The sequence below is a fragment of the Ovis aries genome, chromosome 2 (assembly GCF_016772045.2).
Source record: "Ovis aries strain OAR_USU_Benz2616 breed Rambouillet chromosome 2, ARS-UI_Ramb_v3.0, whole genome shotgun sequence".
Classification (NCBI taxonomy): domain Eukaryota; kingdom Metazoa; phylum Chordata; class Mammalia; order Artiodactyla; family Bovidae; genus Ovis; species Ovis aries.
In genome coordinates, this window is record NC_056055.1 from 248,992,033 (window position 1) to 249,004,078 (window position 12,046).

Sequence of the window (12,046 nt, forward strand, 5' to 3'; positions counted from 1 at the left end):
CAGACACAGGGGCCAGAGGACACCCCGCGCCCCCGACTCACCGGCACACGTACACCTCCAGGGGCGGCTGGGTGCTGGGCGTCATAATCCAGGGGGCCACTCGGAACACCACGGTGTCGGTGAAGATGGGGGACTCGGAGAAATCCTGCAGGTTGAGACAGGAGGGGAAGCAGACTGGCCTTGGGGCCCAGCGCTAGCAAGGTGCTAGCTACCTGAGCAAGCTGCTAGCTCCTTAGTTTCTGGAGAGGCAGCCGCGGGTGGCCGGGATCCTCCACACGGGGGGGGCGCCCACCTCTACTGGGCATGGAGGCCATTGCCCACCCTGTCTGTCCCGGACGCCCCTACCTCGTTGGAGTCATCCAGCAGGGTGACGTGGAAGGTGACGAGCCCCGAGAAGCCGGCGTCGGGGAAGGACAGGCCCTCCACGAAGAAGCGCTCCTCCTCCCCGTGGAAGCGGGGCACCTCGTAAGACACCTTGTTCTGGCCCAGCACGTGCCGGTACGCCTCGCAGGAGTCCTCGGGGCCTGGCAGGGGGCACAAGGGCCTCGAGAGGGGGCCCCGGGAGCAGGGAGCATTGCGCAACCTCCCCAACACAACGGAGGCCACACAACCACCCCCGCTTCTCACCTCCCACTTGCAGAGGAGAGAGAGAGAGGCTTAAACCCGAGTGCGGGCAGGTCTGGGTGGGGCAGGGAGGGTGTTCCTAAGGCGGCGCTGAGATCTTTCAGAGGGAAATTTGGTGGCATCTAGCAAAGCAATGTTTACCCCTAATCAGCAAGTCCATGCCCAGGTAGTGTCTTTCCTATAAAATACAAGTGGAAGGTGTTCGCTGATTATTTACTGAACACCTACTATGCACCTAGGAGGTGTGGTTCAGGACTCAGGACACCGCTGTGAGCACGGTCCCTGCCCTCCAGGAACCGAGATTTCTGAAAAATCAAAACACCGCAAAAAAACGTACGTTCACGGGACCAGATCAGTTACAGCACCTCCATGCTTTGAAATATGACGCGACTGTGGAGGAAGGCAAAGCAGAGCTACACAAGAGAGACGTGTAGGAGGGATAACTCGGCGAGAGAAACCACGCGGAAAGCAGAAAGTGGACGCGCGCGCGCTCATGCACGCGCACGCACGCACGCGCACGCACGCGCACGCGCACACCAAGCACGTTCAGGGCACTTAAAAAAATGTCAGCAAGAACACACACGAAATGGTTAACAGAGGACGCATCTTAAGAGTCAGGTTTTGGAGTCGGGTAGAGAGCTCTCATTTCTAACTGTACATACTTCCGTATTTCTAAACTGAGCACATTATTACTTGTGTTGCCCAAAAAGTTACATCTTACAGAAAAACCCAAATACATGTATTTTTTGGAGATATTATATATCCTTGCTTGCATCATGCTAATGACATTGTAGCTAGGTAAAGCAACGGTTTGGGGTTTATCGGGGTGGGTGAGAGATGCAGGCTGAACAGAGAGGCAAGTAGCCAGGGTATCTGGGACTGGCTTTAAAACCCTTCACCAAACAAGGACGGTCGGATCACGTAAGAGAAGCAGAATAGCGACCCTTGTTGGGTCCGAGTGGTTGGCACATAGGGGTTCCTCACAGTGTTCTCTCTGCTTCTGGGTATGCTTGAAAGTTTTGATAATCTAAAATTTTAAACGTGCTTAAAATATATTTAAAAATGCATTCATCTGCTGAAACCACCTCCGGCACGGCTGTGCCAGGGACGCCAGGCAACCAGTCATGAAACCCGTGCATCTGATGCTTCTTCCTCTGGGCCCTCAAGGCGGCCCCGGAGCCAGAGCAGAGCCTGCACCCCAGCCTGGGTGGGGGAACTGAGCACCGCCCCCCGCCCCCCGGGCAGGGAAGGAGGGGCATCAACTCACCGCAGGCATGGAACACCCGCGCCCGCTCGGCATCAGCGCTGGAGGTGTGGAGGACAAGTTTGTGGTCATCAAACAGGGCGTCGGGGCCTTGGGTCCGCAGAATCATCACAGACATGTCTTCCAGGTCTGGGCAGCCAGACACAGGGCCGCGGCTCAGGAGGCCTCCAGCACCCCAGCCCCTCCCCAGGGCAGAGGGTGCCAAGACCTGGGTCTCTGCCCCAACTCTGCCCGCCCGGTGGAAATACTGAGAGCCACCAAGACCAAAGCAGAAACATGTCTGTGCGCCTGTGACGCGGGGAGGCGCTTCCTGCCCTCTCTGTGCCTCCGTTTCCTCCTCTACCCAGAGAAACCGAAGTGGAGTGGCCAGCCCACTGTCTGGCCCGGGGCAGGTGAACAGGAGCAGCGTGCAGTGGGAAGGCCATCCGGGCAGCAGGCGGGTGAGGGCTCTCCTCTCAGGCCCAGTGTCACTCACTACTGCCCTGGGCCGGCCCCTCCCTCCCGGGGCCTCAGCGCTCCAGTCTCTGAAATGACCCTGCCAACTTTCCGAGTGGAGTGAAGCCCCTGACCCACACCCAGGACACTGCCACAGCAGCCTTCATGGGGCTGTGCACGCGGCTCAGGATGGACTTAGAATGTGGAAAGTGCTCAGTCGTGTCTGACTCTTTGTGACCCCATGGACCATACAGTCCATCCAATTTTCCAGGCCCCCATGACTACACAGTCCATGGAATGCTCCAGGCCAGAATACTGGAGTGGGGAGCCTTTCCCTCCTCCAGGGGACCTTCCCAACCCAGGGATCAAGCCCAGGTCTCCTGCATTGCAGGCGGATTCTTTACCAGCTGAGCTACCAGGGAATGTGGGGCATCTCTGAAATCCAGGCCAGCGATGCCAGCGGGAAGGAGGCTGGATTTGGGGTTATAGGAACCTTGGACCTGCCTCAGGCTGACTGAGTGACTTCGGGGATCCCCTGACCCCTGAGTGTCAACATCGTCATCTCTGAATTTGGGGGAGGCTGCCCTCCTGTGTGGATGCTTAGATGAGAGTTTGGGGAAAGGCTCTGACGCAAAGTAGGTGCTCAGCATTAGCACTTTCCAAGCCTGGAGGGGGAGGAAGATGAGGCTGCTCCTCCCCAGAGCTCTGCCCTGGCAGCGTGCCCACTGGCGCTGGGGTGCCCGCTGGCGCTGGGGTGCTGGGGAGGGGCAGGGTGGCTGGGCGGCGGCCCTGGCGCCCCTCACCTTGCAGGCAGCGCACGTGGTGGTCACAGTTGTCCTGGTCGTTAGAGCTCATACTGTCTCTGTCGCAGTTCACCAGCAGGACGGCTCCGTGCCCGCTGGGTCCCCAGACCCACTGCCGCTGCCGATGGCAAAGCACAGCCGGTGACGGGGGCTCTGGCCAGGCCTGCGCCCCCTTCCCCAGCTCCCTCCTGGCCACGTTCCTCACCCCTCCTCTCTTCTCTGCCCTGAGCCAAAAGAGGCACTCCCTCTGAGGAACCAGCAGCTCCTACTACTCATTGGTCAAGTTCAAACGACAGCCTCTTTCACAGCTGTCTGTGGCATGCCTCCAGCCAGCATCCCCTTTCCCAACAGGCAGCTTTCTGAGGGTGAGGTCCATCTTCCCTCCTTGGCCCCTGCTCGTCCTTCCAGCTGAAACGCCCCGCCTCCTGCAGAACTTTGGAGCCCAGCCCAGGTGGACTTCTCCCTTGCTCACAAAGCCCAACGCAACCTCCTCTGAACTCCCAACATCTTCATTGCCACCACAATTCAGCCCAAAGTTCTTTTATAGTTTCAGACTTGGTAGATTTCCTTTTCACATAGATTAGGGGGTCCACATGCTACAAATCTAGCTTACTGCCTATTTTTCTAAATAAAGTTTTATTGGAACATTGTCACACCTTTTCCCCTCATGTTGACTATGTAGCTCTTTCACCCTACACTGGCAGAATCAAACCATTGCAACAGAGACAAGATCGCCTGCCAAGCCTAAAACATTTACTATCTTGCTCTTACAAAAAAAAAAGAAAAAAAAATTTGCCAACCCCCAACCTAGACTGAAAATCCAGAAGGACTTGTCTCTACAAAGGGAGGCCTAGCCCAGGGCTGGACATGCATGTGCTTAAAACTCTGGATGACGCTTTTTCTGCCAGTGAAAGAAGATCCCCAGCCATTCTTGGGTTGGCTCCACTGGCCTTGACATCAGCTGGGAGGCAGGGGGATACCTCTAATGACCTCACCCCTTTCAATCCAGCCTAGAGCAGCTGCGAACTCCATGCCCCTTTCTGGGTCCAGGCCGAGATAGCCTACCTTGTCCACAAAGTCCCTGTCCTGCCTGCCTTCACAGTTCAGGTCACAATCCAGGGTGATATCTGCAAGGACAGGGCAGAAGGTGAGTCACGACAAGCCTCCCAGGGGCCCAGCGCAGGCAGGCCCACGACCTCCGCCTTTTACCCTCAGTCTCAGGGCCCATTCTGGGGCCGGACAAATGGAAGTCGTTTCCAAGAGGTGGGAGCATTTGGAGCCTCCCTGCCCGGGCTGGGGAAAGAGGCCTTGGGGAAAATACAGGGTCAGAGCGAAAACCCAGGTCAAATGCTGCCCCCTCCAGGAAGCCTTCCCGGAATTCTCCCTCTTCTGCCCCCCGGTAGCCCTTACTGTCTGGGGGGCACTCTGCCCCGTGCCTGGGACATTCTGGGCCTGTCTGAAGCTCCCTCGTCTCCCAGGGGTGGGCCAGTGAGCCCGAGCGTTCGCACCAGACCACCGCGGATCTGGACCTAGGCTCTGGCGCCTACTGGCTGTGTGGCCCTGAGCCTCAGCTTCCCCTCGCATCCCCGCCTACATCCCACCTTCCTAACCACTCTCCCCAGAAGGTGGGGGGAGGTTTTACAGTACACATGAAACCTTCAAGGGAGCGAGAGAAAAAACTGAAATGATTTTTAAATATGTGAAAAGATACTCAACCGCCATACAAGAAGGGGATGAGTCTCAGAAACGTAAGGTGGAGCGAAAGGCGTGTACGACGTGACCCCACCCAGACAGCGCGCCAAGGCAGGCAAAAACAGACGATATGGTTAGGGTGTGCCTGTTCAGATGACAGAAACATGCAGAAAGGAAAGGGGTATTTATCACAAGACAGCGGTTACCGTAGGGGAGGGAGCGAGTTATGATCAGAGAGGGGCCTGGGGGTACTTCGGGGTGCTGGTCATGTTCCCTGTTCCATTTCTCAACTGGGTGATGGCTGCTCGAGGGCTTGCTTTCTAACTGTTCTTGTATCCGCCACCCCCCTCCCCGCCCAGCCAACACACACACTCTCATATCGGGTTGGCCTAAAAATCCGTTCAGGTTCTTCCATAAAGTGTTAAGAAAGCCCAAGCAGACTTTCTCGCCAAACACATACACATGTACTTTCCTGTATGTGTACTTTCCAGTAAGCAAGGTGCCGGTGTGTGCCCGGGGAGGGGGGGCAGGGAGACCCCAACCTCAGTCCTAACTAGAGGGAGGCAAGGGAAAGCAGCAATGAGACGCTGACCCCTCAGGCTGGAAAAGCAGAAAAGGCTGGGAACGGACAGTGTTGGCTAGACACTCCCCTGCGCGGCTGGCAGGTGTGTAAGAAGGCATGGCCTTTCGGGACAGCCATCTGGCAGTATCTATCACAGCTGAAACGTTCACTCCCTGTAACTCAGCGGTCCTGCTTCCAAAAGCGCCTCCTGCAGGCAGAGCGTCTTCAGCTCTCCTGGTAACTTTCTTGCCCTTCGAAATGGCTGCCCCAGCGTGAACCCACCCCTAGGAGAAGGAGTTTCGGGTCCCACATCCTTGGCAGTTGAGTCTCTTTTCATTTGGGTTCTGAGCCCTAGGATTTTCTCCACTGTGATTTGCTGGTTTCCGTTTTTTGCTTATTTCTATTAATTGTTTGGTGGTTCTTTCTCACTGATCAGCATCCTCCATTACCTGCAAACGCTGATCCAGGCATACGCATTGCAAATTGCTTCTCCATAGCCTGACTTTGTACTTGTCCTCCGTTGTATAGATTTCCATTTCAGTAGAGTCTAATTTATCAGTCTTGCCCCCAGTGGCTTGTGCTTTTGTTTTGCCTTGTTAAAGAAAACGTCTGACTACTTTGAAGTTGAAGAGACATTCTCTTCTAAAAGCTTTAAAATGTTGACTTTCACCTGGATGCTTTTTTAAATTTTATTTTTAATTGGAGGATGACTACGTCACAACATTGTGATGGTCTCTGCCACACATCAGCATGAGTCAGCCAGAGGTATACATCCGTCCCCTCCCTCTTAAACTCGAGTCCTCCCACCTCCCTCCCCATCCATCCCTCTAGGCAGTCACAGCACCGGCTTTGGGCTCCCTGCGTCATACAGCAAATCCATCTGAAGTTTGTTTTTGAGGATGATATAAGGCGGGGATCCACGTTTGCTGAGCATCACAGGACAGCTACATGCGCCTGGGCCTGAGTTCTGGGTCTCTATTTGTCCCAGTGGTCTTTATCCAGCCCGGCACCACCTTCACTCTGCCCTTGGCTGAGACCCCGGCTTACCCACACAGGTGAGGTAGAGCACCGCGTAGGCCAGGGGCGAGGAGTCTCGGCTGGAATGGTAGGAAATTTGCACCTGTAGAGAGATGGGCCCAGGGTCAAGCTGGCTGAAACTAGGAGCCTGGCCCCAAGGCACAGGTCTTGGGGGATCTGGCAAGGAGGGGCGGCGCTCCCAGGAACCTCTGTGCAGCCACCAACCCAGCTCTCCCTTTAGCCTTCTCTGCCACCTATTTTTCCGTGCCTCGGTTAGCTCATCTGTAAAATGGGAACTATTTGTGAGGGATTCCATGGAGACCTGCATCCCGGTGCTGCTGCTGACTCCTGTGTGATTTTAGCAAGCCCCCGTTCCCTTTTGGATCTCAGTTTTGCCATGGATAAAACAAGGAGCTTGGTGCTGCAACTAAGACCCGGTACAGCCAAATAAATCAATACATTAAAAAATAAAATAACATAAGGAGTTTGCACTGGGCAGGGTGTAGGGACACCCCTGTAACTGTGGGATTTGGACAGGCCTTTACTTGAACCCAGCGCCTCCACATTCTGTGACTTCGGCCGAGGCCCTTCACCTTTCTGAGCTGCCTCAGTTGCTCCTCTGCAGTATGGGTTTTATACAGGTCCCTACAATCAGAGGACGGTAGTTCAGATTTGAAACAATCCATGGAGAGGCTGATCTGGTAGGAAATGCCCAAGAAATACCAGCTCTTGTTATGAGAGGGCAGGGGGCGTGGTGTATGAGCCGGTGCAGCGCTCCTGAGTCAGATGGCCTGGGCTGGCAGAGGACACCCTGGGAAAGTTACTGGGCTGTCTGGGTCTCCCTCTCCTCCGCCGTGGATGGCTCGGAGGGACTGATGACAGGTTGTGCGGATTAAAGCCGGAAAGCGTGGGACGTTTGGCACCGTGCCCACAGCACACGCCCAACAGCTGTTAAAGGTGAGGCTGAAGACGGTGACGATGATAGAGCGAACTCCAGGCGGGTGCACCGAAGCCGTTTCACCCTCCGCCCTCCTCCGGGACCCTCCCTCCTGATGCGGTCCCTCAGCTCTCCGGCTCCGATGTCCTGGCTCCCAGGGGGCTCAGGAACTTCCCAAGACCCGTCCCTCCTCAGTCCTGAGAGCCCCGAAATCCTGCAGCTGCGAACCCCCGAGAGTCAAGCCCCGCGGGATGCTCGCTTCAGGCACACGGTTACCCGGACCCTGGGCAAAGGCAGGGGCGTTCTGATGACCCTCCTCTGTCCCTGTGGTCCTCGGGGCCAAGGAATTCAGAGCGCGGCCGCCCCCGCACCGTCTCTGGCGCAGGGCTGGGCGCGCATCGCAGGCCGGCCCACCTCCTCGCCGGGCTCCGGGGGCCTCTGCCCTGACCCTCACCCGCGCGGCTCCTCACCAGTCACGTGACCTCACGTAAGCCCCGCCCCCTGCTGGTCGCTCTCCTTGTGAAATAGATTCGCGGAGTCCCGCCCCACCTGCTGCACGGAGCTCCCCGGATGGGCTAATTCGGATCCCTGGGTGGGAAGGCCGTGGGGCTGGCGGAGGGAGCTTGCCCCCAGGAGTCCGGCAGCTCTGGCCCCTGAGCTCCAGCTGCCCCTCTGACCAGCTCTGTGGCCGCGGGGCGGTTGCTCTGATCCCTAGTGGCCTCCCCCGAGAACCGCGCACGAGACCCCGCCGCTGAGGCCGTGGTCGGGGCGGGCGAGGGCACGCGGCCTAGCACTGGGCGCCCGGCCAGTGCTCCTTGAAGGGCCAGTTTCCCGAAACGGCGCCCCTGACCGAGCGGGAGCCTGCCGCCCGCACGGCAGGCCTGACTCCTGCACGGCAGGCCTGACTCCTGCACGGCAGGCCTGACTCCTGCACGGCAGACCTGACTCCCGCACGGCAGGCCTGACTCCTGCACGGCAGGCCTGACTCCTGCACGGCAGGCCTGACTCCTGCACGGCAGGCCTGACTCCCACTGCGCCGAGCTCGCGGACCACCCCATCGCCCCCGTTTTTCAAACGCCCCCTGCCCGGGGGCCAGAACACTGCCTCCAGCCCGGCCGCGGTAGACTCGCTCCTGCGGCTGACCGGGCAGAGAGGAGAGGAGGGCAGGCGTCCTGCCTGAGAACGGAGCGGGGTCAGGAAGGCGGCGGCTTAGGGAAGGCGAGGCCCTGAGGGAAGGGGCCCCCGAGGCAGCTGCTCCCCTCTCCACCTCTGCTTTCTCTCCCCCATTCGTAGTAGCGGGGACCACGAATCGACCCTCGGCCACAGCCGGGGAAACAGGCTCCGGGAGGCGATGAGAGTGGCCAGCAGGCCCCCAGTTTGTGTCCGTAGGTCGCAGAGCTGGCGGCCCCAGGGCCGCGCTCTTGCTCTCTGGGTTACCCCGCATTCTGGAGAAGAGAGGGCACTGGGCCCGCGTGGAGCTGGGTCGCCCCCCACCCCCAGCCACCCCCAGACAAGGGGGCGCGCTCACGTGACTGTCGTTGAGCTCGTTGCTGGGGGAGTTCATGACCACGACGATCTGGGAGCCCATGTCAAAGTGCCACCGCCGGGCCTCCGCACGCTCCCGGTCCCTCTCCACGCTGGGGCAGATGTAGACGTCCACGCCGGGGGTTCCGTAGACCTCGAACATCTCTGTGCCCTCAGGAACTGACCTGGGGAAGACACAAGCCGTGGGAAGTGCTAGAGGGCAGCCCTCGCTCAGATGCTTGAACTCTGGCTCGAACGCTTGCTTCCTCCAGGAAGCCTTCCCAGACTACCCCAGGCTTCTCAGATCCTTCCAGCAAGCTCCTAGGAGTCAAACTTGGACCCCGCCCACATATACACAGTCTCATATTCCCAGGTTCTGTGTTGATGAACATTTCCCTTGTGAGTTCTCCAGGTATTCATTGTAGGGTTAAGAAGTCCGTGCTGTCCGTCCGATGGCCCTGGGACTTCCTTTCAGCCCTAGCTGGTCTGGGCATCTTGTTTGGAATCAGTCTCCTCCGTAGGGTGCCCATGCGCCTGCGGGTAGAAGCACCCACTGCCCCAGAGCCTTCAAGCCAGCCAGAGCGCTGAGGACAGCCCTGCTCAGAGCAAAAGATGGGTCGGGAGGCAGTGGGATCACCCAGGGAGAGGCCTCTGTGGGGAGAGGACCCGGAAGGCTTCCTGGAGGGAGCGGCACACACCCAGCGGGGGGCGCTGGCTGAGCTCTTGCTCTGTGCCTGCCATATTGAAGTGTCATTACGTGCATTATCATGTAATCCATTTTAAAAACCCAGGTAGGTGCTATTAGCTCCCATTTTACAGACAGGAAAACTGAGGTCAAAGTAACCTGTCCAAGGTCATGGAGCTAGAAGGTGGCAGGACTGGGATCCACATCCAGGCCTCCTGGCTCTTGAGTCCACATTCTTACCTGGGCGTAATGATAGCACAAGTCGAAACCCCCAGGCCCCTCCCCTGCACAGTTAGCGTGGGGGGCTTGAGGGGGGCTTGACGAACCTTCCCAAATATCGCCTCATCTAGTCTTCTGCACAGTCCCATTTAATGTGGGGAAACCCAAGCTCAGGACGGGCGAGGGGCGTGCCAAAGCTGCACTGCGGCCGCAGTCCCCGCTCCGCCCCAGGCCCTCTCCCTTCTCTGCCTCCACTTGGAGGAGACCAGGCCTCCTTCACTCCTCGCTGGCATGATTCTGGCACTTCTCAGCACAGCTTCCCTTTATAGAAAGAGAAACATACAGAGCCCAGACTGGACTCCATCAGGCGGCTCTCCCGCCAGGGCTCGGCCTGCTGGGCGTCCTCGCCAGGTAGGAGGAGCTGACGCACCTGTGTCTCCTCCCAGGCAGGGCTGCCAGGTTTAATAAAACAGAGCACATGCCGTCAGACTCGAATTTCAGGTAACCGACAAACAGTTATCTTCACCTAAGTATACCCTGCGCAATATTTGGGACATCCCTCGACTAAAAAGTCACTCATTGTTTGTTTGGACCTCCAGTTTAACTGAGTGTCCTGGGTTTTATCTGGTAACTGACTCCCGAAGCTGACGTTTCCAGAGCTCTATTCTGCTGTGCCCTGGGTCTGTGAGCCGGACCGTCGGGGGACAGGGAGAGCCTGCAGTGAGAGGCGTGGGGACACAGAGACAGAGAGACAGATACGGAAGCCAGAGAGACGAAGACTCAGGCAGCTGGAGCCGGGGGTGAAGGGCCCCCAGCGGCCCCCCACCACCCAGGTGCTCCTCGGGCCCCAGGCCTCCGCAGCTAGAGCGGCACACCTTGGGTGGTCCTTCAGACATGACGCCCACCCAGTTCCCAGGCTGCAGACTCTGGTTTGGGGAAGCAGCCCTGTGCAGGAGGGTCCCAAAGAAGCCAGGGGCTCAGGGGTGCCAGGACCAGGGTCAGGACCAGACCGGGCTGCCCTACAGCCAAGTGGCCTGGAACAGCTCACCTGGCCCTGTAGCCTCGCCTTTAAAGTGGGGTAATGACACCCGCTGGGCCAGCCGCAGGCAACCATGAGGCTCAAACATGATTAACAGATGGGGCAGTCTTGGAAAACCACTGGCCAGGAAGGGGGACGGGGTTATTAAGGTAAATTAGGACATAGGAGGCAGGCGTATGGGAGCAGGCTGAGGCTGGGACTGGGGCATCTGGGGAAGCTTCATGGAGAAAGGAGTGAACTAAGGGCAAGGAGGAGACACAGCTAAAGGGAAGGGGTTTCCAAGTGGAGGCTTCGGAGGTCAAGGGCAAACTCAGGCTGCAACGAGCTTGCTGTCATTTCATTCCTAGGTAATAGGAGCCAGCGGTGGCTCCTGAGTATGAGGGCGACCTGCAGAGCTGCGGTGAGGTGGCTAAGCCTGAGGGCTCTGGGGCCAGGTTGCCCGGGTTCAAATCCAGCTCCACTGCTCCCTAGCTGCCTGGCCTTGACCTCTCTGCTCCTCTGCGTCGGCATCGATGAAGGGGGGGTGATGAGCAGATGAAAGCAGTGTGTTTGTGTGATGAACAGAATGAGCGAAAGTTGAAGGCCCCTGCACCCGTGCCGTTATTTCCCTGCTGGAGAAACTGAGGCCCAGAAGAGATCGGACTAGAAGGCAGTGCCCTGGACCCCCGGTTCAGGGTTTATACCCACCCCCCACAGCTGTGCGTTAGGAAGACTGAAGCGGCGGCTGCTGGGGGAAGCCCTGCAGCAGGATGGGAGAATCTGAGCTCCCCGGTGCCTGGAGGGCACAGGAGGTGGCCCGAGGCTCACCTGGATGAAGTCCCACCTCCGGTCAGGCTGCCCTGAGCACAGCCTGCTGCTCCAGACGGCACCCCAGCCCAGCCCTGGGCACACACAGCTGGGGGCTGTGCCCTCCCCCGCATGCGGGACCGTCCAAGACCCTCTCCATCACCAAGCCCTCTCAGGCAGCTGCAGGACTCCACAGCCTAGGAGCTGGTGCGCGCTGGGGAAAACACGGTGGAATGACCCACAGTTCTGGTTTGCCAGGGACCAGGACTTTTCCTGGGGCGCAGGCCATTCAGTACTAAGACCTAGAAAGTCTTAGACAAACAAGGACCACTGGTCACCCTCACGGCATCAACCTCAGACCTACTTGTTGAAAATGCTGATTCCAGAACCATAAGTTTTGCATGCAGAGCTCTTTTAAAGCAACTGATGTCCAGTGAAGTCTGAAGACATGGCTAAGGA

At 58.2% G+C, this 12,046-nt stretch overlaps 1 protein-coding gene across 1 annotated transcript in view; it reads right to left on the reverse strand.

The window, feature by feature from the left end:
• PADI3 (peptidyl arginine deiminase 3) overlaps nucleotides 1-12,046 on the reverse strand; it is a 29,176-nt gene that overhangs the window by 13,172 nt on the left and 3,958 nt on the right. Inside the window, 9 exon segments of the mRNA NM_001009791.1 lie at nucleotides 42-145; nucleotides 346-524; nucleotides 1,892-2,017; nucleotides 3,127-3,244; nucleotides 4,192-4,253; nucleotides 6,428-6,460; nucleotides 6,463-6,500; nucleotides 8,863-8,867; nucleotides 8,869-9,043. Of these exon segments, the coding sequence (NP_001009791.1) occupies nucleotides 42-145; nucleotides 346-524; nucleotides 1,892-2,017; nucleotides 3,127-3,244; nucleotides 4,192-4,253; nucleotides 6,428-6,460; nucleotides 6,463-6,500; nucleotides 8,863-8,867; nucleotides 8,869-9,043 (840 nt within the window).